Source organism: Lontra canadensis, unplaced genomic scaffold (assembly GCF_010015895.1).
Source record: "Lontra canadensis isolate GAN:19392208 unplaced genomic scaffold, GSC_riverotter_1.0 scaffold22, whole genome shotgun sequence".
NCBI classification, from domain to species: domain Eukaryota; kingdom Metazoa; phylum Chordata; class Mammalia; order Carnivora; family Mustelidae; genus Lontra; species Lontra canadensis.
The window spans coordinates 11,429,797-11,457,534 of NW_022631016.1; the positions used below are offsets into that span (position 1 = coordinate 11,429,797).

A 27,738-nucleotide genomic window follows, 5' to 3' on the forward strand; every position below is an offset into this window, starting at 1 on the left:
GAGAGCCTGCCAGCCGCGGGGAAGCGATCCCCGGCGCCGGCGGGCGGACGCGGCGTCCGACTGACCGACGCGGGAGGCTCCGCGCCCGTTCGCAGCGCGCGGCCGGCATGGCGACGCGGAGAAGCGCCCCGGGGGCGCGGGCGCGGGAGCGGGAGGGTCCTTGTGCCCCCGCCGCAGGTGGGCCCGGGCCGGGGGACGGCGGGGCGGGGCGGGGCGGGGTGGGCGGGGGTCGGCGGGCAGCCCGGGGCGCGCTCTCCTCCGCTGGCGGTCGGCGCAGTCCGCGGCTTTGGGGTGCGACGCCCGCGCGCTGAGGGTTGGGAGGTCCGGGGGCGCCCCAAGGCGAGACGGTGGGGAACGGGCTGCACCCCCAAACGCCTCCGGCAAGGTTTGGGCTGCAGTCGGGGACGACTGTCGCGTCGCAGCTGCATATATAGGAACTGCTCTCGGGAGGCAGAGCTGTTTGGGTCGTGGCTGGGAGGGACCTGCGGTGGCGGGGAAGGCAGGTCCCTGGGAGGAGGGAGCCCTTCTTGCGGGCTGGAACCGGGTGGCGGTCGCAGGCAGCCGCTGGGGGTCTGGCCTTGCCGCCGGAGCGGCCGTGTCCCTTTCTCGGCGTCCCGTCTGAGAACTTGATTGTTGTCGGGGGAGTTGCAGGGGGGCGGAGGGAGTTGACGGGTTTCGCGCTTTGCTGGTGGAGGATGTGGGCCACACCTTTGCAGCCGTCAAGACTTGCTGAACAACAGAGAAAACTGGCCTTTGAACAACAGTGTCCCCAAACACAGGAGCAGCAATAGCACAGGTCTCGAGCTCGAGGATGGGCGCTGAGGCGGGGGCGCTCCGCCCACCCACCCCGCGTCTGGGCCGCTCGGCTCTCGGCGTCCGCGGCTGGGGTGCAGGGGAGGCTGTTTTCCTTCCCTTCTTCAGCTGGCAGCTCCGAGTGGGGGGAACGGAGCAGATTCTCATTTTGAGCACATTCCCGTTGCTGCTGGTGAATTTGGGGGGCATGCCTGCTCACAAACAGAGCTGGGGCCCGAGGTATTGCAGCGTTTATGGGAAGCTGGCAGGTGCCAGGACTGCTTATTTATTGGGGTTCTTGGTCTCCGGAGGAACTTTTGATTCACACCTGAGCTGTTGGGTGTGGTGGAAACAATGCCATTCTGGGAGTCAGGACAGGAGTTCTCGACTTGCTTAGAAGCCGTACTGGACTTTCATATCCTCATCCTCGTGGATGAAGACATGGGGGTAGCAGATCCGTAAGGCCATAAGGCCCCTCCCAGTCTAGAGTCCTATGATTGATTTACCTCCTAATCTCAGAAGTTTGGAAAAGGAACTCATTTTTCAACCTTTCTGTACCCTGAATTATTACAGGATTCGCCAAATATTTCCTGAGGGTGTAGTCATTTGAACTTTTTATGATGTGATTCCCCCCACCCCTTACCTTATTTTGGGAGAGAAAGCTAAAAGCTGGAAATGGAGGTAGGGCTCAGCAGGAGAAAGCTGGTTTGGGAGGGAGAAAGTTGCCTACTCTGGGCTTAACCTAATGGCCAGGAATTTTTCCTTCCAATGCATGGAGTTCAAGGTGTGCCAGCACTGGGAGCCAGAGAATTCTTTCCTCTCCGGCCTGTGGGAACTGCCGTTGGTGTGCAGCAGTGGAAAAATGTGATTCAAGGATCAGGTTATGGAAAACTTTTTTTTTTTTTTCCCTCCAAAACAGAACCCATAACCTCTGAGGACTTAGGAGCATAGTTTCCCTTCTTCACAGGTGGTGTTTGGGGGTGGGGGGAATTTCAAGGCCAGTTGCCAAAGGTAGGATGGGAGCAGGTTAGTTTTAGCTACCCCTCTTTTGGTAAGAGGAAGACCAAGGTTCACTTCTGAGATAATGGCAACAGCTAACGAGTCACACTTGTCAGTAAAAAACCAAATGGACAGCAGCCAGACAGCATCCCTACAGCGCAGGTAGGGATGAAAATAATTTTCTGGTATCCATTTTTACTCTTCTTAAGTGTTGGGACATTGAGAATCTTGAACTAAGCATCTGTGTATAATATGAGGGGAAAGACACTGCCAGAATTGGGATATTAGGGAAGTGGCACCCTAGATGATTTGGTGCAATGCCCTGAGGCTCCAAGACCCGGTGGGGGGAAGAGGACGCAGGGGGAGACCCACCCACTGGAGGAGAAACTCCAAGTCCTCCACATACCTTTGGCCGTAGGGCGCTTGAGGAGGGTACGCGCGTCCCACATCTTCCCTGGCTCTTCTTGCCTCTGGCCGGCCTCCGGGTCATTAGCTGTTAGGATTCATTCACACTCTGCCCTGGTTCTTCACCAAAAAGGCCGCAAGTCTGCAGCCATGTCCTCAGGAGCTGTGGGACCCCGGGATGGTCCCTAGGGGCTAGTCTGGGCTGCCAGGAGTGCCCCAGGTGGAACATGGGACCCAGCAGCCAGGTCCCCTGCCTCCAGCTACACATAGAACAGCTCTGCTTCTGCCTTTTGTCCCCCCAACACCCTTTCTCGTTTTATATGCTGTTCTGAGTAAAATTTTGCCTGGGGGGAAAGAGTCTAATGCTAAACAGAAAGTTTAAAAATCATGGTCATGGCCAATACTTTTCAGTTCTGTTGTTGTGTGTATCCCGTGTTGTCTTTATTCACAGGGCTTAGAACTGTGACCAGCCCACAGTAAGCACTTGCCGCTATCATCATCATCATGTCCTTACACCACTTACTTTTATCCCTATTTTATTGCTACCAAGTCACATCCAACTTGTACAAGATTTCCCATGTAAACTTCTCTACTAGTTAAAAGATGTGTTTCTCCATATCATGGAATACACTATTCCAAAGCCGTTCAAGGATGACTTTATGTACAAAGCAGATGATCCACTGAATGCATTCTTTGCCCCGTTCCCTTGGGCAATCCAGGTAGCACACTGGGGAGACAGTTGAGTTTGCCTGGTGAGCACTTCTGTGTTTAAAGGGAGAGTGGGCAAATCCAACAGCTAAGGACCAGGCAGCCAGCTGGTCCATGGCAAGAAGAATGACGAGGATTGTGGAGCTCATACATTCCCTCCTCAGCATGGACTGCAAAGGGGTGCCACCAATTGTGATCTTATTCTAGAATCAGCGCCTTCAAAGACTCTGCTCTCCAGGACCTGAACAGTGGCCGGTGGGCAGGATGATTTGCTGGCAGGGATCAGTGGGTGCCAAGGAGGAGAGGAATGAGTAGCTCAGGTTCTTTGTTATTTGTAACCTTAAAGATAAATATTTTCCATCTTTAAAAGACAGTTTGAGGCTAATAATACATTACATGTTAAGCTTGTAAAAAATTAAAGAAAAAGTAATCTATTTGGGGGCACCTGGGTGGCTCAGCTGGTAAGCATCTGCTTCGGCTCAGGTCATGATCCCAGTGTCCTGGACTGAGCCCCATGTCGGGCTCCCTGCTCAGTGGGGAGCCTGCTTCCCCCTCTCCATCTCCCCCATGCTTGTGTTCCCTCTCCCACTATCTCTGTCATAAATAAAATCTTAAAAAAGAAAAAGTTTGAAAGCTTAGGAACAAAAACAAACAAAACCCCAATGCTGCAATTAAACACACACACAACAGAATGTTTAAAACCAAACGGTCCGTAGTTGGTATTTTTTGCCAGCCTCTTTGCCCCACTTTGAAACTTTTATGTTTCTGTGAGATGGATTCGATGCCAAACACAATGACACGATGTACGTTTCGTAGCAGGGGCTTAGCTAAGTAGAAATCCTTGACTGGCACAGTTACGAACTTGAAAATGACCTTTCACCTGGCTTCCCGGTGTGGGTGGGCGCTGTCTCCTCTGCCTATAGTACCACAGTTGTCCTTGCCACGGAAAATAGTGGGCATTCGAAAGAGACACAGCCTGTGGATAGTCTCAGGTACCCTTCACAACCGCCACTCCGTCGGAATTTGCTCCAAGTTCCCAGCTAGTAAGTAGTGGTCAGAATTCGAACCCAACCCTGGCAGCCTGGCTCCATCTAAAACCGATTGTTCACTGTCCACCTCTTCTGTCTCCTGAAACTTGGATCAGGATTCTACCTGCAAGCACTGTCATCTCCCAGTTCCCTCCCCATATGTCAACTCTTCCCAATTCAAGTTGGGTTATCACTTTAATACCCTGTTGCTCCCTGTAACTCACAGGTCTGGGGGACAGAAGAAGTGAGATTATGATAAAGTCTTCATGATTGAGCTAAAACTTCCAGCATTGTGGTTGCTTCTTTGTAGCTATGAAAGCCGCTGCATCATCTTGAGAGGAGTGAGTGAGTTATCAGGCCCCTGGATTTGACCTTTTTCTCCTGTTCGCTTGACATTGCTTGTAAACGAGCAGTAAACGTAAAGCAGTCTGCTCTCAGAATCGAGGTTGCTTACACGTTTATTGACTTGTAATTAACTTGATGGGAGAACAGATCAATGTTATTTCATAATAAATCAACACAGAAAAGGTTTTGTTTATGTGCCCCTTTTGCCAGTCACTTTTTGTTCTGGTCATACCCCATTTTACTACTTTCTTGTTTCACTGGAGCCAGAAGAGACAGATGGCATCGTTTTTAAAATAAGAGGATGATAAAATGCTTACGTTCATTTCTAGGAGACTAAGGACTGTTGCAATACTATTGCTGGGATTTTCAAGTAATAAACAAAAACCGGGGTGCCTGGGTGGCTTGGTTGGCTAAGTGTCTGCCTTCAGCTTAGGTCATGATCCCGAGGTCCTGGGTTCGAGCCCCACGTTGGGCTCTCTGCTCAGTGGAAAGTGGGCTTCTCCCTCTCTGTCTGCTGCTCCCCCTGCTTATGCTCTCTCTTTGTCTCTCTATTTCTCTATGTCAGATAAATTTTAAAAAATCCTAGAAACCATCGAGTGTAAAATGCCATGCTCCATGAATCTCTGAATTAAGAATTTGATAGTGAGCCTTTTGTTGTTGATTTAACCAGGTATCGATGGCTCGAGTCTATGTGGGATTGTTGGATTGTAGATCTGTAGTAATTTAAAATATTCTATTAGCACTTTCTCTTCTTGCCCTGTAGTTGGCTTTAATGAATGTTAGGGTTAGTCTTCTAGCAGAGAGAAAAGTACTGTAATTGCAAGTTGGTTCCTCCAGACACGCCCTTCCCCCCAATTCAGACAGAAGTGGGATCGGATTCCACATCAAGGACACTGCCCTGTCTTGTTCCTGGTACAGCGGACATGAGCTTCCTGCTCTCTCCAGGCTTGGGACAGCCACAGTGGGTACAAAAGCAATGGGTACAAATGCTGCAGAGGTGGGTGGGGGAGCCAGTGGGGAGAGCTCATCAGGCAGAGGTCTTTGAACACCTTGTGTCTCTCCTCTGGGCCAGGGCTGAGAGTTCCCGGAGACTTTAGTCCCCCAAATTTAGGAGAGGTGAACTAAATTCCTTCTTGCCTGGTTAAGAGAGAATCGTTCCCTCGGTCTTAGAGTAATGCCTGGTACGTTGTGGCCATGTCTGTGGACCCATGCCAGGAGTACCTCACCTTTCCCGTGAGGTCTCGAGAGTGACAGGAAAAGTGAGTGCTCTGTGTCTTCCCAGTCATGTCACTGGGACAGGTCGAAATGCCTGTCCCAGTGACACAGAGGAAGCAGGACAGCTGACAGGAAAGGGAAGTGAAAGAGGTGGTAAGCCCGTGTGGTGTGGGCTGCGTGTGATCAGTGACCATCTAGATGTACAGGGCTGGCCGGTCCTGATGCCGGCAGACAGATCAGCTCTTTAGCATTTCACTTGGCATTTTAAAAATGAACTTGGAGTTCAGTTTGTAGCCAAGGATCAGGTCGGCTACTTACCTTGAAAAGCAATCGTAGCCAGTGGCATTATTTTTTTTAAATGATTTTTTAAAAGACTTTTATTTATTTATTTGACAGAGAGAGAGAGAGAGAGAGAGAGATCACAAGTAGGTAGAGAGAGAGAGGGGAAGCAGGCTCCCCGCCGTGCAGAGAGCCTGATGTGGGACTCGATCCCAGGACCTCGAGACCACGACCTGAGTCGAAGGCAGACGCTTAACCCACTGAGCCACCCACGCGCCCGCCACTGGCATTATTAATAAAATACTTCTGGGTCCCTCAGCTCTGCACAGGAATCGGTGTAAGGGCATGTCAATCCTTCCCCTGCAGTCTGAAGTGGAGAGAGAAACTCCTCGAACCAAGAGAGAGTTTATGAGATCTACGTTATCCACCGTGTCTCCCTCTAGTTTGGTTTTTAACTATTTCCTGAACTCCGTGGACGTGTCCAACTCAGCTGACTGTTAGGACTTGTGCAGCCAAGGCTGCTGACTTGTGCCGTCTTGTTCTTCATGCTTTAATATTCCGCTGTACTCTCCCATCTATGCCTCATCGGTTGATTCATTCAAACTGCGGAGCCTGTAACCTCTGAAGGCACAGTTCTCCTCTCCCTCCCTCCCTCCCTCCCAGGCTCCTCCCCCACTGTCCCTTTAAAAAAAAAAATCTTGCTCTTTTGAGAAACTGGTCGCTTCCATGGAGGCTCTGCTGTGGGAGATCTGTAGAACCCTGCGTGGGCTTCTAAGGGTGGGGGTCGCTGCTGGCACTTGTCACGGTCTCACGTAACTGCTGCATGTGTTCAGGGTATCTTTCCTGTGGTGCAAGTTGTGGGTAATGTTTTAAGCGTAGTTGAACTTCAGTTGTTTCACAACTGCTGAAACTCCTGGGTCTTGTGCCCCAGTGTGACGACTCCTCCAGGAGAACTCAGAAACCAGTCACCATAAAGAGGCCTTTGGTGGAGGAAGGGAACGGGCAGTGGACGGCCCCGTGTGTCTGTCCACGGGGAAGGAAGCTGAGGTCCAGAGGTGCTCAGCTCTCTAGGACCAGACTGTGGGTTCTGGAGCCCCTGAGGCTGGCTCATTCCTCTACCTGGAAGCCCTCCCACTGGGTGACCGCTTCACATTCTCATTTCCTGCTTTGTACGTACATGAGTGTCATGAAGGGCAGAGAAAACGCGGGTGGCTCACTGTTTCTGACGTAGGTGTGGTGTTCCCAGTCAGAAGGGACCACCGAGGCAGAGGCTCTTAGTGAGGACTTGGTATGGCCGAATAACAGAACAACCCCAAATAAGTGAATCAAGTTTATTTCTCTCATGTTCCAGCTGCAGGAGGAGCCTGGGAGGGAGGGAGAGGAGAGCTGTGCCTTCAGAGGTTAGAGGCTCTCCAGCGCTGGAGTGGGCCGCACGGTGTGCGGGGCCCAGCTCCTCCCCTTGACGTCCCTGTGTGGCTTCCGTGGCCAGCTGCTTCGTGGCCCAAGATGGCAGCCGCACACCAGTTCCCACACGCACGTTCTGGCTAGGCGGGAGGAGGAAGGACAGGGACCGCATCCCTCTCAACAGAGCCCCCTGCAAAGTGCACTTAATGTTGCCTAGTCAGAATTCTCTCGTGCAGCTCCGCCCGGCACCCAGGGAGGATGAAATGTAGCCTTTTCCAGTAGCCACGCACCCAGCTGGAAGTCAGGACTCTTTCTGTGGAAGGAGAGAGAACAGACACTGAGAGAAGCTGCCGTGTCTCTCACGGAGATACGCAGCCTGGATCCTGATTGCGTGGATTCATTTTACTGGTTCGACAAATATTTATTAACCGTCTGCCCTGTGCCTAGGCACCAAGAAAACGGAGCGAAAACAGACACAATCCCAGTCCTCAAGACGTTGACCTACGTGGGGACACAGGCCCTGATCAAACACAAACACGGTTGTGTAAACTGTGCTAAGTGCCGCGAAGGGAAGGGACACTGTGTGCCGAGCGAGTAACGGGGACTTGAGCAAGCCTGGGGGGCTGGAGGGGGTGGGAATGGGTCAGAGGCCTTGCCCCAGGAAGTGACAGTGACGCTGACAGCTGGAGACTGAGGAGATGGAGGGTGTTGCAGGCAGGAGAGGGAGCCCGGGCGAGGGAGGCAGGCGGGAAGGCCGCGTGGGCGCTGAGGGAGCAGCCGACAGCCAGGCCTCTTGAGCAAGAGGCAGCGGGGAGCGAAGAGGGAAGAACTGGGGTCAGGCCGCGTGGGGCTCTGGAGGGAGGGCGACCGCCATGGGCCTGTCTGGCACGAGATTGTCCCGGGACGTGGAACTTCTTATGCTAAAACTGGGAGAGTCCCAGGCAGGCCAGGATTTGTCGGTCACCCTTGCTGGAGGCCAGAGGAGCAGTTGGATGCGTTTAATGAGAATCTCAGCCAAGTCCCTTCTCAGGCAGGCAGAGCCCTGCGCTGCGGAAACACAGTGGCTGGGAATCGTCGCCCTCCAGCTGCCCGAGGGAAGGAGGCGCAAAACGCAGGCGGCGCTCCCCGTGGCGGGATCTGTCGGCCACTGAGACTTCAGCGGGCCTGCTTCCTCCTGCGAGGAATTTCGGAAATCCCTTGGACTGAGATAATAGGTTATTTGAGATAACGAAACAGTTGAGTACTCACAGTGGCCCGTCTCGGCGTTGGTGGTGCGCTGGCATGCCTTGGGGACCCAAGTAGTCAATCAGGAAACGCAGGCGCTGCGGCAGGGAGATGGGCTGCATCGCAGTGGCCCCTAGGCGTGGCGTGCGAGCGGGTGGCTGGGCCGGGTGGCTGGGGACCTTGCCCAACACAGACACTGCTTCCGCAGGGTCCGCGGACCTGTGTTCCCAAGTACCCGCTGGGTAGTGATGTTGCTGGTCCAGAGACCCTGCGCGCCGTGTCTATAGTGTTGGAAGCCACTGGTTTCTTTTCCAGGAGAGCAGAGCTAAAGGACCACGTAGAGGGGCAGGGGTGGTGAGCGGGGAGGGGAGGAAGACGCCCAGAGCCCAGGGAGGCCCCGCTTTGTGCCGCCCTCACGGGGAGGCCCATCTCCACTTCTCAGTGGGTTCCTAGATGTTGTGGGTTATGGGATGCGGCTGGCTCCTGGTTGCAGAAGAACCTGCTCTCTGTGGCTTCTGGCTAGGATGGGGCTAGGAAGTGAGGCACCATTACCTCTCACACCTTGTTTAGAAGCCTTTCCCGCTCACTTCACCGGCTGCTAGGAATCCAGTCGTTCCAACAAGTAAGAAAACCAGAAGTGCGTGGATGGCTCAGTTGGTAGGTCATGATTCCAGGGTCCTGGGTTTGAGCCCCACATCGGGCTCCTTACTCAGTAGAGAGCCTGCTTCTCCCTCTCCATCTGTCTGCTGCTCCCTCTGCTTGTGCTTCCTCTCTCTTTCTATCAAATAAATAAATACAAATCTTAAAAAAAAAAAAAAAGAAAGAAAAATAATAAGAAGAAAAAAAGCCAGAAAGATTTTTCAATAGGAGATGACACATCCATTGAATGTAAAAAAGCCACAAGTCCCAAACAAAGAAAAAGACACCACTGGCTACAGAGTGGGCAATGGTTTGGGGAAGGGAAGCTAGTTAGGAGGATGAGTAACCAGTGGCGACAGCCCAAGTGGGTCTGACTGATGGAAAAACCATCACAGGGCAGAAATGAAGAGTGGATCATCTGAGTGTACCTTTAGTTCTCTCGGTCCCATTTCATAAATGATTTGTACTGGGAGGTGGAAGACAGGCTTAATCTTTAGAGGTCTAAGAGTTGAGAGCACGCCACCCAAGTCCTGGCAGGCAGCGAACGAGATCCCGGAACGTGACGTTTAGCGGGGCTACGTGTCAGCTCCTGGGTCTCAGGCATGGAGCCGTCATGACGGCCACCTCGCTTCCCTTCCCAGGTTCTGAATGACCTGAAAGGTAGCCACAGGAGTCAAGAGAATTTTATTTCTATTCTTTGAATTTTAAGAAGATCTATTTATTTGCAAGAGAGAGTCCAAGCAGGAGGGGCAGAGGGGCTCCATCTCACAACTCCGAGATCACCCCCTGAGCTGAAAGTAAGAGTCGAGCGTCCAACTGCAACCCCCAGGTGCCAGCATCAGAGGGTTTTTACATGTCAGCTCAGAGATAAAAACCACACGTCCTAGCTGTGTGACCAGATGGGCTTGCTGAGCAATGCCCGAGCTGAGCCCACCCCCAAAAGGTCAGGCCCAAGGGTCCCTCTCTGCTGGCAAGCGAGGGCGGGCCAAGCTGACCAGCTGCTTTCCCTCGAGAAGGAGTCGAGGAGGGCTGGGGCTGAGGCCAGAGCCGGGTGTCCAGGAAAATCCTCCCAGCTGGACGTCTGGGAAGGGTGGGATGAAAGAACCGAGCCCTGTCTCTCCCTTTGGAGGTTGAGGAGACTTCCTCCAGCAACTGGTCAGAAGGGCTTTAAGTCGATGGCAGGCTAATCGCGAGCTGACGGCTTTTTCTCTCGCTGCTCTGCAATCCTAACTACCATGGTCTCGGGCTGTATGCGTCCTTTGAGCAAATCATCAGAACAGGGTTTGGCAAAGCACAGTCTATGGCTGAATCTGGCGCCACTCAGTTTTTGGATGGCTGGTCATCGAAGAATGGTTTTGACATTTTTTCTAATGGTTGGGAAAAGAAAAAAAATCAAAAGAATACCATTTCCTTACATGGGAAACTTACATGAAATTCAGACATTGGTGTTGTAAATAAGTTTTCTTGGAACACAGCCCGCCTGCATACGGTCTCATGGCTGCTCTTTGTCAGCGACAATTGGAGAGCTTGTGACAGAAAGCAGATGGCTGGGAAGCCCAACATACTTACTCTCTGAGCCTCTACAGAAAGCTCGCTGACCCTGACCGGGAATGAAGGAGCGGTCAAGGGTTCACATTGACTCCGGGGTGGGCCACACTCAGGACATTATGTTCTGTCCTGTGGCCTCACTCTAAGCGTGGAGTGGGTTCAGAGGAGAGTGACCTGGATGATGAAGGGGACCCCCTCCCCCGACTGTCATATGAGGAGACTGGTCGAGGCGATGGGAATGTTTACCGAGAGGAGAGGATGGCCGCCTTTTACAGTCGTGCTTGCGATTGCTCTGAACTCTTGGAAGAGAATGGCTCTGGGAAGGTGGCTCTGAGGCTAACTCTGAGGGCACTGACCTTGAGTCAGAATGTGTTGGTTCAAGTTCAGACTTCTTCTCGCTGTTCTCTGGGCTCCAGGTTCTCCACCCCAGAGGTGAAGGGTGCAAGCGACAGCCCGTCACATGCCCAGGTCCGCGGTGACTCAAGATTCGCCTTTCCCCTCAGAGGTGTTTTCTGGCCGGCAGGGGACACGGTCATGGAGATGCCTCACCACCTGCAGCTTGGACGGAGTGCAGAGGGAGCGCCAGGGTGGAGGGACCCTCTCCGCTCAGGGGCCGGTAGACATTGGACCTTGGGGAGCGAGTGGAACCCCAGCCCCTTCACCTAGAGCATCCTGTGACTCTGTGAAAGACTTAAAAGTTGTCGTGTAGAAGGGCGATCCCACAGGTTCCTCCGGACTCTAAGCGATACTCTCTTAGGCCGTGCTTACAGATCCTGCCACAGCCGCCTCTTGCTCAGGACCCTCCCCTGATCTTCAGGTAGCATCAGCATCTCGAACAGGATCTGCAGGCCCCGCCGCTCTGAGCCTGGCCCGCTTCTCTTGCTTCCCTTGCCTTGTGGACGCTTGTCTGTCCTGGGTCTCCACTCTGCCTCTTGCTGGCCGAGGTCACATCTGCTGCTGGAGCTCTCTTTCTTTGGAGCGTTGCCTCGGTCGTGCCCCAAACACAGGACAAGGGCTTGCAGTGGTGGCTTTAGCCCTTGGCCCACGGCTCAGCCCGCAGGAGGAGCTTACTCTGTGTTCATAGACTAATAATAGACTTGGATCAGTAAAGAGAGTAATAGTCCCAGAAAAGAAATGGTCTCCCATACGTGGGAGTGAGTCTCCACCCCCGGAGGTGGAGGGGAGATGGCAGTGGGGACTCAGCCGGGGGGTTTTCATTTGCCCCTGCCCCGGCCTTGCAAGCACCCGTTCATGGCATGGGTGTAATTTTGTTCTAACCCTCTGTTATCCACGGGTGGTCTTCTCCACTGGGGAAACGTTTTGGGATCCCCGAAGCTAAGTGATTTGGCTGAGGTCCTGCAGTTAGACTATGGCAAAGTAAAGACAGAGTCCTGGGCTTGTCCCGCCGAGTCACTGGTCTCTCCCGGGCCAGGGAGCCCACCGGGCTGGCAAGGTGATCCTGGAGCGCTGAGATTGCCCAGAGAAGGCTTTCCAGCTTGCTAGGACCTGGAAGCCTAGCCCACCCACAGCTCTTGTGCTTTTAGAGTTGGGGGTTTTCAAAATCCCCGACCCATGATTAGAAAATCACACTTATTTTTTAAAGTCATGGGCTGTAGTTAACATCCCTAAACTTGTGCCCAGTAAATGAAAAAACTCCGACCTCTGCCATTATTGCCCACGCACACGCATAATCCTGTCAGTGTTTGGCAAGGAGCGGTTTGCTGCTGTCCTTCCTGACACTAGGTTGAGCAGGAGCCTGGGGTACAGCATGCCCAATCCTGCGCAGATGCTTCTGGAAGCCTGAGCGGCTTGCCTGACAGATGACAGCTGACTGTCTTACTGGTCATGGCTTTCGGGATAAAAACCTTCCGCTTAGTGGCTCTCTGCCTCAGTGCTACCCGTCTTGCACTTTTTGGTTGTGGTCCTTTACGAAGTGGAAGGCTGGCCTTTCTTAATGGAGCAGAATTAATACCTGAGACGCAAAAGCACACAAAGACTTTGGACCCCACATTTCCAAGATTTGCTAAGAGGACTTCTTTTCTTTCCTGAATATTTCCTCCATAACTGATAGAAAAACAAACAGCTAACCCGTGAATGTTCGAGAACCAAGACCGTTTAAACCCAGACCTTCACACCGCCGTGCTGACGCTCCTCTCTAGTCTCCCCCACACACCGCGTCACTTAGAGCCCCGCCGGCCTCTCAGAGTCACTCTGCACGTTTGTCGCGCTGCTTGCATACTCTTTAGTTCACTTGTTTAGACTAACGTGTGCTAGTTTGCTTGATTCTCGAGCCTCTGTTTCTCAGAACTAAGCTCTGAGAGAGGCGACCCCCTGGGGATGGAGGTCTGCCTGCCCCACCGGCATCCAGTTCAGAGGGCCTCGGGTTGTTGTTATTTTTTTTTCTTTTAAGATTTTATTCATTTATTTGAGAGAGAAAGGATAAAGAAGGGGGGGTAGAGGGAGGGGGAGGGAGAGGGAGAAGCAGACTCCCCACTGAGCAGGGAGCCTGCCATGGGTCTCAATCCCAGGACCCTGGGATCATGACCTGAGCCGAAGGCAGACGCTTCAAAAACTGAGCCACCCGGGCGCCCTGGGCCTTGTGTCATTCTGCGTCCCTGCAGAGAGACCCCTGCCTCACACCAGGGTGTGCTGAGCCTGACGAGGGCCGGCCCGGCCCGGTGGGCCTGGACAAGCCGACCAGTAGGCTTCCCTACAGGGGAGCATCGCGCCGTCCGTCCACGAGCTCCTTGAGGACAGAGCAGAAATCTTTCCACTTCACTTCCTGCCAGCCCAGAGCCCAGCCCGGGGTTGGGGGCGAGAAGTACAACCGCGGAGGGCGTGGTTGGGGGGGGACAGAAGGCCTTCCCAGACCCTCCTGTGTCTGCTGCACCGTTTGGCTTCTGATCGCACTTCTCTGCCTCGCTTCCAGCCCTTGGTGAGAACAACCCAAAAGCCGCACCCACTTTATCGAAGGGGCAGTGTTCCAGGACTCAGCTCAGAAGAGTGTGAGAAGTTTACCAACACCCTGACATGTCTGCGTCCCTCGCTTGGTCACAGCCACCCCTAGCCCTTCACCCCTCTGGCCACAGAGAGTGTGTGGCTGTCCCAGGACCTTTCCCACGGGTCCCTCGGCTTCCTGATCCATTAGTCAGTCTCTCTCGGGCACTCTCTCTCAGATCCTGCTGATTAACCGCAACACAGGACGGACCCAGAGGCAAGAGCTGTTGTCATCATTAAATTCAGTTTGGCATCTTTTACCTTAAGTTTCCTTAACAAGATGATTTTACTGCATATATTTCTTCACCACCTCTGCTTAGATATCTACATTAAGTTATCTTTTACGTCTTTTGGCCCAGGCCTAATGTCCCCCCTCCATGGTCCACAGGGGAGTCCCTGATGTGCTTCAGGAGAAAGTCATCAGCCAGATGCAGCTGGCAGTGTAGACAGACGTGTGTAGGGAGAAGGGGTCATGGGCTGCTGTGCAGTAAGATTGGGAGAGAAGTAGAGGCCGGAAGGGATGGGCTGTTCTAGCACAGGGCACCCCTAGAAGTGTTGGCGGTGAAGGAGATCCTGAGAAGTTTCCATGAGAAGGAGCCCAGGGCTCCCAGGTGGGACTTCCGGCTGCACATTCATTCTATTTCCAGAGTCGCAGTGTCTTTTGGTTTTGTTTTCAGGGGTTTTTTTTTTTTTTTTTTTTTGGTTTTTTTTTTTTATTTTTTAATTTTTTTAGTTTTTGTACATTTTAGAAAAGAAAAAAAAAACTTAAAAGAATTTTTCCCCAAAAAAAAAAAAAAGCTTTTTTTTTTTTCACTTCTAATCGTGGTGTCGTCGCCATATATAGTTTGAGAGGCGGCAGGTGAGATCTGACTTTCTGATAGCCGTGCTGTTGACTTCGCAAGGCTCCGCCGCCACCATTCCTCCAAGGTCCGACCCACTCTGGAGCGACGTTTCCCCACTGTGTGGCCTGGGCTCTCTCGCCTCTCTTTGTGCTGTGAGGCCTAGTTAATCCGCTTTCCAACAGGACCACCACCCAGGTGGGCCATTCCAAAAGTACTGAAACAAAGTTTCGTTTTTTTCTTTCTTGACAAAGATGGGCGACGACCAAATCCCTAATTCCAGCAGAGCTTCTGTCCTCCCCTGCTCCTTGCGGCCCCCACTTCCTAGAGATGCTTCATTGTCAAACCTGCGGCCCCCACACCTCACCCGTGTTTCTTGTCCTTGTCCCTCTTTGTATTAGGTTGAATGACAGAATCCCTGGCGGTCAGACCAGCTCTCTTTTCCCGGTGCTTGTCGGGGTCAGCATCGCCCCAGCCCCGGTCTTCGTGGACAGGGGAGGGGAGGCTGGGCAGGTCACTGCCGGGCCGGCGGACGGGGTCGGGGGGCAGTGAAGGTCCCGACATGGGAAGTTTTATCCCCTCTGCTGTGTTTGGGGAAGTGAGATTTGACCATGAGATCCCCCAAGTCGTGATGATGGTAGCATTCCGCGGGGCCCTCGTGTGCGGTGTCCTCGTCTGTGGCTGCTGCTTTTGAGTTGTAATCCTGTTACTGATACATGCGGGGGCAGGAGATGGATTTTTAAGTCTCTTTTTAAAGAGTCTCAATTCCACTTGCTGTAGCAAAGCTAATTTGAAGACTGACTCAGGGGCATAATGCATGGGCGGGAGAGCCAAGGGCTCGGGCCACTCAGGTACCGCACTGCCTGGGCTTTGAATCCCAGCCTTACAGCTTTCGTATTCAGTCTTTCTCTCCCACGCGGCTCCCTCATCTGCAGAAGAAGGATGGTTGGACTGATAGCAAAACAAATGATAAGGGACAGGGACTTGGGGCCTCAGGGTTTGCCAGACGGCATGCTCAGTGCTTCCCTAACCTTTCTACCCCACTCACAACGGCTCCGTTCCCGTGCGGGCCACACTCGCGCGGTGCCAGGCTCTGTGGCCATCCCCAGGCTGAGATACAGATGCTCAGGGATGTGAAGTCACCAGGGCAGGAGCAGGGCTGGGATGGGGCCGGGGCGGAGGAAGGCCTACAGGAGCGGGTCGGAGTGAATCCCTAGCACGGCTCAGGCTTATAGCAAAACTCAGACTGTAGCTATTCTAATGACCAGCGAAGCCATACCTTTTCCCACTGAAACACCACGCTTCTGGGATGCCCGGGTGGCTCCGTCGTCAAGCGTCTGCCTTCGGCTTCAGTCACGATCTCAGGTCCAGGGATCCAGCCTGCATTGGGCTCCCTGCTCAGCAGGGCGTCTGCTTCTCTCTCTCCCCCTGCTTGTGCTCTCTCTCTCAAATGAATAAATAAAATCTTAAAAAAAAACCCAAAAAACCCAACACACTGCACTTCCTCTCCTTAAAGAAGACTGGCTTTTGTAATGTCATTGTGTCTTGCATGAACACCTCAGGATTATCTGAGCTGCATCCACTCCCATGGGGCTTCGGGGTCCCCCCCCAGGCTGCTCCCCGGCGCCCACCCCAGCCCCCATGATGGCACTCCCTGGCCCTTCCTGGGTTAAGCCACTAGACCAAAAACTGCCAGTTACGTAGAGGGAGGCCCAGGAGTGTGAGCTTGTGTGCTAGCTTTGCACGGGAGAGGCGTACGGAGCCCTCACATGTTTTTTGTTTTGTGTTTTCCTGATAAGTTGATCCTCTCTGCCTTTTTTGGGTTGGAGTGGGGTTTACTTTCCGGATAGTGGCCAGGGAAGTATGCTGTCCGTGTGCGTGGGGGTCAGGCGCGCTGTCATCTGTAGGGGATCCCGTGGAAGCCCCGGGCAGCTGCCAGAGAGGCTCATGCTCAGGAGAGGGCCCTGTTTGGGGGGGTCTCAAGTCTAGAGCCCTAAGGGACCTGGCAGGCCCCAAAGGATGCCAGAGGTTGCTTAGAGTCTGTGACAAAGGAGAGCAGCGTGCCCCATGGAGGGGGCAGCAGCCGGACCCCACCTCGGTGACGTCACTCAGCCCACGCAACAATGAGCGCCGGCCGGCGGCAAGTGGGCAGATTGTTCCCAGGCTCTTTCCAGAAGAAGAAATGTGCCTGTGTTCCTGCGGGAGTGCAGACTCCAGAGAGAAGTCACAACCGGGGCCCAGGACCGGGGTAGAGGGACAGCGCGGGCACTCGGACTGGTGGGGGTGTGGACCGACAGTTTGTTTTGGAAACCACTTTGGCAATATCTGTCAAAACTAAAAACGTACATTCCCCTCGGTCCAGAGTTTCCTCTTGAAATTATCCTAAAGCCCATGGGCCCACAAGGACCATTGGAGGAGACTGTCTGTCTCGGCAATGTTTGCAAGAGTGAGAAATGGAAAACAATCCAAATGATTTATCGTTAAGGCAGTGACTGTACATATATGATCATCTGTCTTTACACTGAAATGTTAGGTGTTTTCTAAAAAGAAGAATGTAGACCTCTATGTAGTGATAAGAAAAGACGTCTACTTTGTATGAAGAGAAAAAACACTGTAAAACCATGTATAATAGTCCATTTTTCTAGAAAATGTTTATAAATACATTAAAAGAAATTATGTATCATCTAGACAAAATTCTAGTGTTTGCTGAGTTTAAGGATTTACTAAAAGTATTTGCCTATGTCAGAATTTTCACAGTTGGGAAATCACTCTGAATTAATGAACATCTAAATTATTGATGTAAAGGTAGTATCGTGTTATATTTTTAAAAAACTCCCCAAAAGTTTTACCAAATATCTAGGCAGGCATAAATATATATGAACAGCGAATAAATTGTTCTAAACGGATGAGTACCTGCTTTTGAAAATGCCCTTTTAAGTCATTTGTAAGTGTATCTATTCTTAGTTATTGGTACCTTTAGTTCTTTTTTCTTTTTTGGTAACTTTATTTCTTTATTTGCTGGTAAATTCTTTCCTATCAGAGCTTAAATGTATATCAAATATTCTTATGATCAAAAATGCTAAAATTGGGGAATGTGGCTGGCTTAGGCTGTGGAGCACGTGATTCTTGATCTCTGGGTAGTGAGTTCAAGTTCCACATTGGGTGTAGAACCGACTTTTTTTTAATTTTATTTTTTTATTTTTTAATAAACATATAATGTATTTATAGCTCCAGGTGTACAGGTATGTGAATCACCACGTTTACACATTTCACAGCACTCACCTTAGCACATACCCTCCCCAGTGTCCATAACCCCACCCCCCTCTCCCGAACCCCCTCCCAGCAGCCCCCCAGTTTGTTTTGTGAGATTAAGAGTCTCTGATGGTTTATCTCCCTCCCGATCCCATCTTGTTTCATTTATTCTTTTCCTACCCCCCAAACTCCTGACGTTGCATCTCCACTTCCTCATATCAGGGAGATCATATGATAGTTGTCTTTCTCCGATTGACTTATTTCGCTAAGCATGATACCCTCTAGTTCCATCCACGTCATCGCAAATGGCAAGATTTCATTTCTTTTGATGGCTGCATAGTATTCCATTGTATATATATACCACCTCTTTTTTATCCATTCATCTGTTGATGGACATCTCGTAGAACCGACTTTTAAAAAAAATGCTTCAATTATAAATCCTGAATTGCTGAGGCTTTTCCTATTAATCACTGGAATTTTACCAAACCTTGTGCCAGAGAGGGAATGAGTTTACAATGAATTCTGGGAGGCTGGGCCACTCTTCAAAAATTCTCTTCCTCATCTGTACTTCAGTATTTTAAATGCCCCAGCATAATACAATTGCACATAGTAAAATCCTGTGAGTACACAGCTGGAGCTCTCTGGCCCATTCATTTCCCCTGGTCACGTCAGGAATGGGAGCACATACCATGCACAGCACACCTGTCCCCACCTCACCACTCTTCTAAGGGGTCCGCTTCCTGGGAACGACGTCCAGCCTGCTGTTTGGGTCACTCATTGTGTGTGTGTGTGATGGTGATGCCATCTGTAATTGCTCATAATGATTAAAGAATATCCGAGTGGGCAGAAATGCCTGGTGGTGGCATCGCTGGAGGCCCCCGGTGTCGAGCAGAATTCCTAGCACCATTCTCGGATTCAACAGATACACAGCGCAGTGCCTGGGCGTACTGTGCTGGTTCTGAAATCATTCATTCCGTCTTGCCCCAGTGAGGTCAGCGTTTTCCCCAATATCACAGTCAAGACAATTCAGAGGAGAGAAGTTAGGTTCCTGTGGTCACACAGCCAGGGTAGGGGAGGCAGGTTTTGAACGGTCCAAGGGATTCTAAAAGCGATCTTCTTCACGGTTATCCCTTGCAAATTCTGTGGAACAAAGATATTCTTACATAGAACATTGATTATCGGAGAACGGGGGTTTCTTTAACTTTCAGATTGAATTTTTTAATATTTCAAAAACTGTTTATGTGATTGAGGGTGCCTGGGTGGCTCAGTCGGTGCAGAATCTGCCTTTGGCTCAGGTCATGATGCCACGGTCCTGGGATCAAGTCCTGCATTGGGCTCAGTGGGGAGCCTGCTTCTCCTCTGCCTGCTGCTCCCCCTGCTTGTGCTCTCTCTCTGACAAATAAATAAGTAAAATCTTTATAAAATAAATTAAAAAATAAAAACCGTTCATGTCATCAGTGATAGAGACTTTGCGGGTAAGATTAGCCAATACATTTTCCCCCTTAAACAAAGCATACTTGTGTAATTGTGACTTTTTTATTTTTTATTTTTTCTAGGAAGTGACCAGGTTCACTCCTGGATGCTAGCCACCAGCCAGGCTTTGGGTGCCGCGTGGAGGCTAGCGAAGGGGTCAGTGATGTTGGCAGCGGCTTGTCTGGTGGCTGCCCTGTGCTACTGCAGGAGGATGCACTGTGATTTAGGGCACTGGCTGAAATGGTAGGTGGTCGGATCAGCTTCCGGTTTACAAACAGACCATTGCCCTTCCAAGTAGATATCTGACATTGCCATTCCTTTTATCTTTCAGGTGGATTGGCTATCTGCAGAGAAAATTCAAAAGTAAGTATTTTCAGATGTTTTCTTACCTCTAAGTTGCAGAGAGGGTTTGAGAAGGGCGAGGAAAGGGAAACTCAACTCCCTTTTCTGTTTGATTTGGTCCAGGGAACCTCAGTGTCGAGGCTGAGGTTGATCTGCTCAGTTATTGCGCAAGAGAGTGGAAAGGAGAGACGCCACGTGCCAAGCTGATGAGGAAGGTGCGTGTGTGACTGCGGGTCCCGGACGAGGCAGAATGCATGTGGAAAAATCGGGAAACAAACATTCCACTCTGCCTTATGAAGCCCAGAGATCCGCTAATGCCAGATGTGCCACAAGGAGCAATTGTGACTCATGGGGCAGTCAAGCAGCAGCCACACAGTGGCTTTGGGTTGTCACCCAGAGCAAGGGCCTGGATAAGGACGTAAATGAGGCTGTAATTTCGGGCAGTTTGAGGGTGGCACTCTTTTCAGCCCCGCCTCTCCCCCAACCCCAGGCCTATGGCCCATCTCCACATGCAGGGGAGACTTCCTTACCTGGATGTAAAAGATTTTGAGGATTTTTAGAATTGCCCATTGCACCAGGCCTGGTAGCTCCTCTCAGCGGTGGCATCCAGCCTTGCCAGCAGCAAGAGAGTTTCGTTTCCAGTACTCTTTAGCGTGGTCTCAAACGTATCTAGTACTTTTGTTTCACTGTGGTCCAGTTGAAGCCATCGTCTCCCCAAAGTGATATTCCCTGGCCCTGGGCTTCCAGGAATTCACCGACTGAAAGAGCAGGACATGAACTCAATACACAGGGAATGTGACACGCGGTCACATTCATAATTTGAAATTGTTTTCATTTCTGTCGTCCGCGTTATTGGGGAGGCATGCCCCACTGATGGTACAGTGAATTCATTTTGTTTATTCTCTTACCCAGAGGAGTTGAAAACCAACTTCTTTTTGTGCGGACAGGCTTACGAGGAGCTGTTTTGGCGGCATCACATCAAATGTGTCCGACAAGTGAGGAGAGACAACTACGACGCATTGAGGTCAGTGCTGTTCCAGGTCTTCAGTCAGGGCCTCTCCTTTCCGTCCTGGATGAAAGAGAAAGACATCGTGAAGGTACATCCGCACGCCAGAAACAAGGGGGAACGGTGGGTCGATAAGCATTGCTGTGCAGGTGGCTGGGTCTTCCGCGGGCGGCTCTGTGCGTCCTGAGATTGAAGGAGCCTTCGAAGGCCCAACATACCCCGTCCATCTCAGAGAGGCGGTCCTACTCAGTGTTGTTTCTTTTTAATGTCGCCATCTTTTCTCAAGAAGGGCATCTGTCCTTCATAAGCAAGGTGGTCTACTAAAATCCCCTTTTTTACTCTACACTTACTCAAGTTTTGACAAACCCGTAGAGCGCACCAGAGATCCCCCCACCCCATGCCTTAATAGTCAGCCCTTCTCTCACCTCTAGCTTGGGGGGCACCATTGATAGGTCTTACGTCCTTATCGTTTTTGCCTTTTCCAGAATGTCCAGCACGTGGAACTATCCAGCATGTAACCTTTTGGCTCTGACTTCTTTCACTTAGCAGAATGCACTGCCGTCCACCCAGGCCACGTGAACTTGTAGTTCATTCCTCTTTATTGTTGAGTGCTATTCCTTGACATGAGTATGACACCACTTGTTTGTCCGTTCATCACTTGAAGGACATCCGGATTATTTCCAGTTTTTAACAACTATGACTAAAGCTGTTATAAATATCTCCATACAGGATTTTTTCCTTTTTGGCAAATGCCTGGGAGAGACATTGTTGGGTCATGTGGTAGGTGTAGGTCTAAGTTCATAAGAACCTGCCATCTGTTTTCCAGTGTGGCTCTGCCATTTTTGCATTTCCACCACTAAAGTGTAAGAGTTCCAGTTGTTCCACATTCTAACCAGGATCAATTTGGGGTTATTTTTAGCCATTCCCATAGGCGTTCACTGGTATCACTGCTTTTAGTCGGCATTCCTCTAGTGTGGAAGGATGAATGTCTTTCCATGTTATCTTCTTGGAGAAGTGTCTATTGAAGTCTTTTGCACATTTTTATTAATTTTGGGGTTTTTTTTTGCTTTATTTTATTTTTATTTATTTATTTATTTTTTTTTTTAAGATTTTATTTATTTATCTGACAGAGAGAGATCGCAAGTAGACGGAGAGGCAGGCAGAGAGAGAGAGAGAGCAGGAAGCAGGCTCCCTGCTGAGCAGAGAGCCTGATGCGGGGCTCGATCCCAGGACCCTGAGATCATGACCTGAGCTGAAGGCAGCAGCTTAACCCACTGAGCCACCCAGGCTCCCCTTTTTGCTTTATTTTAAAATTATTTTTACTTTTATCTTATTATCGACTGAATTTTGAGAGTTCTTAAAAAAAAAAGATTTTAATTATTTATTTGACAGACAGAGACAGCCAAAGAGGGAACAGAAGCAGGGGGAGTGGGAGAGGGAGAAGCAGGCTTCCTGCTAAGCAGGGAGCCTGACATGGGGCTTGATCCCAGGACCCCTGGGATTATGACCTGAGCTGAAGGCAGATGCTTAATGACTGAGCCACCCAGGTGCCCCGAGAGTTCTGTATATATTCTGAGTATAAGTGCTTTATCAGATATGTGATTTGCAAATATTTTCTCCCAGTCTGTGCCGTTTGTTTTTCTTTCATTTTAAGAGTGTAAGGTAGTACATCCATCATTTGTTCATTCGTTCCTTCCTTTTTTCCTTCCTTTCTTTCAAAGGCAGAACACTCTTGATGAACAACCTGAATTTTTATTTTGAATGTAGGGTGTTTAATCTAGGACGTACATTTAAGGACGGAGGAGCACGGAAATGTAAAGTATATGAATATATGTAACTATATATGGTCTATTTCCTTGCCATTTAAAAAATTACACTTGTTTTTATTAGTTTCATTTTTATCTAGCAAGTACTTGTCAAGTGTGCGTGGTGGGCTAGGCCTGCTACCTGCTGAAGACAGAGACTATAACCAAGCCACTGGGCTCCCCAATCTCAGTGGGGTGGGAAAATGGATTAGATCCCTTCACTGATCAGAGTCTTATGTATTCTGTAATCTTATTTAATCCCAACAAGGGTCCTGTAAAGTGGGTGGCATTGTCCTTGATTTATGGTAGAGGGTGAGGCCAAGAGAGTAAGTGATCTGGCCCGGTTGAACAGTCTCTCAGCTGGTAAGTGACAGTGCGCAGATTGGACCCCAGCACCTCGTCCTAAAGTCCACGTGCCTCCTGACGAACCATGGTGTTCTACCATTGTTTGGGCAAAAAGAATATCTAAAGGGATATAACTAGGCAGTTTAGGAAGTGTTTTATGCAGAAAGATTGTTTCCTTAGACACAATCTTCATGTATGTTTTTATCAGTTGTAAAATTATAAATTAAGAATCTGATCCAAATCCTATAATCCACAAATCGAAAAGAAGGAACGATATGCTTTTATTTAATTGTTGTCGTCGTGTTTTTAAATGGAGATTGCTTAGGGAGGTAAGATCATACACCATGACGTATTCTGAATTGTGGGCCATAAATGTTGAGGTACTAATCATGGCTGGCATCTACTTCCTTTTCAAGCTTCCTGAAAAACTGCTCTTTTCACAAGGTTGTAATTGGATCCAGCAATACAGTTTTGGTCCTGAGAAGTATACAGGTTCCAATGTGTTTGGAAAATTACGTAAATGTGTGGAATTATTGAAAACACAGGTGAGTCTTCTGGGGGAGGAAAAGACTAGGAATGAAAGCTCGCCCCCCAGATGTAGTGACCCTTCTCTGTCAGGCATGTCACTCGACTCCACATAAGGGGAACACGTGGCTAGGAGCATCTCTTCTAGGAAGTAGAGATTGGCTTTCCTGTTCTTTCACCTTCCAAGTAATGAACAAGCCATGTTGTGCGTGACAATGAGGCCATTATGGGTTAAGGAGGCCTTTGTGGGCTCTCTGGGACACCTTAACACTCACTTGCCTGTTTCCCCTCGAAAGATGGGGTGCACAGTCCAGGCAGGGCACTCAGAAATGCCCTTCTGGGATGTACCCTATTAATAATTTGGGGATAGCACAGACGCTATAATTTGAACTAAGAGTTTTTCCTGCCTTTTAATAGACACAGGTTTTGGATTGTTGAAATGAACTCTCCCTGGTAGATAACCATAGCATTTCTGTGCCACAGTTTCCTGGTCTGTAAAACTGATATGTAAATCGTGTCCCCTTTACAGTTATGGTGAAGCTTCAGTGAGTTCATGTCTGTGGAGTGTTTTAATCTGTGCTTGGCAAGTGAGTGGTAAAGAGTACTAGTTAGTACTGTTTATCTCTGGAGTCTCTTCTGTGTGACCCAACTATCTTGAGCTGTCAGGAAACTCACTTGCTCGGCATTTTACGAAGTTGACAGTGCTGTTTTTGAAAAATGTTTCATTTAAACCGGTTTGTGATTGTAAAAGTAACACATACGTGTGGTTAACAAAAAATCAGGGTCAAAAGCTATAAAATGAGAAGTTCAAGCTCCCCTCTATTAATCTTTGGTTTATTTTTATAAGTACTTTAAAAATGATGCCGTGGTGTAGGAATTCACTTTTCCCCTATAAATTTCCCTTTTACATCTGTATTTTTAGTGGGCTGAATTTAGTGGAATTAAAGATTACCACAAGAGAGGAAGTATGTGCAACATCCTTTTTTCTGATGTGCTTCTGGAATATAAACTATATGAAGCTTTAAAGTTCATCATGCTCTATCAAGTCACTGAAGTTTATGAGCAAATGAAGACTAACAAGGTCATTCCCAGTCTTTTTCAACTCCTGTTTGCCCGGGAAACATCATGTGACCCTTTAAGCTTCATGATGAACCACCTGAATCCTGTGGGTGACACGTGTGGACTGGAGCAGGTAATGGGGCAGGAGAACCCTGTGGGTTTGATTCAGGACGATACTGGCTGTCCTTGAACACACAGGTGTCTGGAACTTCCTTTCAGCAGTGAGAAAACCCACTGCAAAGAGGTAATGGGCTGATATCACTGACCCTTAAAAAGAAGGAAAAGGGGCGCCTGGGTGGCTCAGTGGGTTAAGCCTCTGCCTTTGGCTCAGGTCATGGTCTCAGGGTCCTGGGATCGAGCCCCGACTCAGGCTCTCTGCTCAGCAGGGAGCTTGCTTCCCCCCCACCCCCGCCTGCCTGTGATCTCTGTCAAATAAATAAATAAAAATCTTTAAAAAAAAAAAGAAGAAGAAGAAGAAGGGAAAAAAGAGGAATAAGCCTCACGGCTCCATGCTCTTTGCTGTGTCTTCCCAGCCGGGACCAGAGCGCCCCAGGGTGGGAAGCCTTTCTAACCTTTCACTCTGCCTCCCAGATGGTGGCAGCTTCTCCCACAACAGAGTTGAATCAGGAGAAAGTCCTGTTGGAAAATGAGATGAAGTTTGGGAAGGCATTTGGTTCCTTGCTGAAGATAAATAGACATTATTGAAAAATTTTAGGGGCACCTGGCAGGCTTAGTTGGGAAAGCATGCAACTCTTGATCTCAGGGTCATGAGTTCATGCCACACGTTGGGTGTGGAGATTACTAAAAACAATAAGTGAACTTGAACTTAAAAAAATTATTGAAAAATGTTAAGTCCAGGGGCGCCTGGGTGGCTCAGTCAGTTAAGTGCCCGATTCCTGTTATTGGCTCAGGTCATGATCTCGGGGTTGTGAAATCAAGCCCCGCATCAGGCTCTATACTCAGCGTGAAGCCTGCTGTCCCTCTCTCCCTGTGCTTCTCTCCTTGCTCATGCACACATGATCAGATAAATAAATGAATCCAATCTTTAAAAAAAAAAAAAAGAAAAGAAAATTTTCCATCCAGAGAATACTTTCTTATCCCCATCGTAAAGAGGTTTTGTCTTGCTTTGTTCACTTGGGCAATGTACAAAGTTACCTGGTATTCTTATCAAAATTGATATAAAACTAGTTGGAAAAAGTGGCTTTTTTCTTCTGAGCATTCCTTTATTTTTAGTAGTTGTTCCCCTACTCCCCAAAACAGCCTTTTCTCATGCTAGTCTACAAAGACGTTCCCCTGCCGTCCCCCGCCTTGCACGTTGCGGACGTGTATTCCTGACTGTGGCCCCTCAGTGGTTCATGCGTGGATCTAAGTAAGCACGTCACTCATTCCTCCCTAAGCTGCCGGAGAACGCGCTCTCTCCTCTGCTAGGGGCGGGAGTTGGAGATGTGTGTTTGTGACCTCTTTTTCCTCTCTTCTGCAGGTCGATATGTTTATTCTTGGACACTCCCTTGAAATAAAGATTAAAGTGTTCAGACTGTTCAAGTTTAATTGCAGAGACTTCGAGGTCTGCTACCCAGACTTGCCGCCCAGGGAGTGGCCAGAGATCTCCCTGCTGACGGAGAATGACCGCCACTACCACGTTCCTGTCTTTTAAGTCTGGTGTGGACTGGGCCCCAGCTCTCGCCAGTGACAGCAGGCACACTTTCAAGGAAAGTCCAGAGGGAAAACCAAAGGTAGCGTTGAAGCCCCTGAAAGGCTGAGGACCTTCTTCTCTGGAGGGGCAGGTGCGCTGGACACAGGGCTGCGTGAATGGCGTTCCTTTGTTTTCCAGCAATTTCCTCCAGACCAGCCTCACTAATATTTGTGGGTTGGTGGTTCGACCTTGTTCATATGGGCTCTGGTCATTTCACATGCGGCAGGCTTTTCAGGGCACGAGGACGGCAAATTTGGGCAGTACAACAGGAAAAAATCGAGAGGAAAAGGGAAAAAGGACTAACAGGAAAGACTTTGTTTCTAACCTTGATGTTCTCGTTAGGCAGCTTGTCTTTGATTTTGGATCGTCACAAGTGTGGCCTTATTTTAGAAGCATTACCTTCCCCGGAATCTTTATGGCATATTGATTTTTCTAGAACCACTTGATTAACTGTAAAGTCATGTGTGTGTTTGTGTGTGTGTGTATACACACATATACACGTGTGTATACATTGTATAGTTTTGTATATACATATATGAACACATACACAAATAATCACTACTTTGCAATGTTGTACAATTTCTTTTATATCGCTTTATGTTTTTTTTGGTTACTGTTGCATCCGGCCAGTCCAATCTGTTTTATATGGGTAAAAAAGATTAATTCTATAGGTTAAGGCAACTGAATGACAATTACTGAACTATTACAAAACATTAAACTGTGGTGTATTTATTTACATGTGTATTTAACGTGTGGTAACTAGAATCATGCCGCCCCAACCCCCACCACGTCTATGTCCTAATCTCCAGAACCTGTGGATACGTTGGGTTAAATGGCAAAGAAGAATAAGGTTGCAGGTGGAATTAAGGTACTAATCTGACCTGGAAATAAGAAGGTTATTCTGGGTTCTCTAGGTGGGCACAGTATAATTCCAATGGTCCTTAAAAACGGGGACGAGGGAATTGGAAGAATGTCAAGGCCAAAGGGAAATGTGAAATACAGAATAGGGAGATACAACATTTCTGGCTTTGAAGATGGAGGAAGGAGCCATGACCCAAGGATTGGGGTTGGCCTCTGAAAAGCAGAAAAGGCAAGAGAACAGAGTCTTCCCTAGAGCCTCCAGATTTTAGCCCAGTGCAGCCTGTGTCAGATCCCTAGCCCACAGAACTATAAGATAATGCATTTATGTGGTTTAAGTCACTAGGTTTCTGGTAACGTGTTAGAGCAACCGTTGACAACTAACAAACTCAAGCTAACTACTTTTTAGTCATCTTTATTTCAGAAACAGTTTTCTAGTTTATTTTGTTAATCTTTATTTTGAAGGTACTTTGCTGGTCTGTCTTGAATTTCAATAAATACAAAATAACTTTTAAAACCTTGGCCAATGTTATACTACTTCAAAGGTACAAATCCGTTCTAAGAGTGACTTAACATTTTTGATGCTAATGTTTTCTCCCATTTTCATACTGTGTCCTCTGTAAATAAAATAAGGGACATTACATGCTGTGGTATATGAAGATAGCATCCAGATTCTTTTGTACTGAGGATAATCAGCATCCTGCTTAAGCTAGACGTCCGATGGTATGTTGTGTCATGCCTACTGTCATTTCGTTTTCTGATTGAAGAGCTGGAAAGCAATCATCTCAGGCTTCGTGTTACCTTGATAGCCACAAGAAATGGGAGTTCTTTTCTTTTTTTAGGAGTTCTTAATTGATTTTTACAGTGCATTCCTGCTTGGAAGTATCTATGATTTTGTATAACTCCTGTCATTTCATTGGTCCTGTCCAAAGCTATCCCCATGATCTATCACTGGGAG

The 27,738-nt window shown here is 49.3% G+C and overlaps 1 protein-coding gene across 1 annotated transcript; it reads left to right on the forward strand.

The window, feature by feature from the left end:
• OTULINL (OTU deubiquitinase with linear linkage specificity like) lies at positions 1–26,273 on the forward strand. Its single transcript, XM_032861885.1, has 8 exons — positions 1–177; positions 19,231–19,390; positions 19,479–19,510; positions 19,613–19,704; positions 20,437–20,586; positions 23,062–23,190; positions 24,093–24,362; positions 25,710–26,273. Exons 1-8 carry the CDS (start codon positions 108–110, stop codon positions 25,881–25,883), a joined length of 1,077 nt encoding a protein of 358 aa, XP_032717776.1. The 5' UTR covers positions 1–107; the 3' UTR covers positions 25,884–26,273.
• Positions 26,274–27,738: the final 1,465 nt, after the last annotated feature.

Excerpts from the sequence above, each read along its gene's own strand:
- OTULINL (XM_032861885.1), top strand. The coding sequence starts at position 108 with ATGGCGACGCGGAGAAGCGCCCCGGGGGCGCGGGCGCGGGAGCGGGAG. Across the intron at positions 178-19,230 it reads TCCTTGTGCCCCCGCCGCAG|GAAGTGACCAGGTTCACTCC; the intron begins GTGGGCCCGGGC and ends TATTTTTTCTAG. Across the intron at positions 24,363-25,709 it reads ACACGTGTGGACTGGAGCAG|GTCGATATGTTTATTCTTGG; the intron begins GTAATGGGGCAG and ends TCTCTTCTGCAG.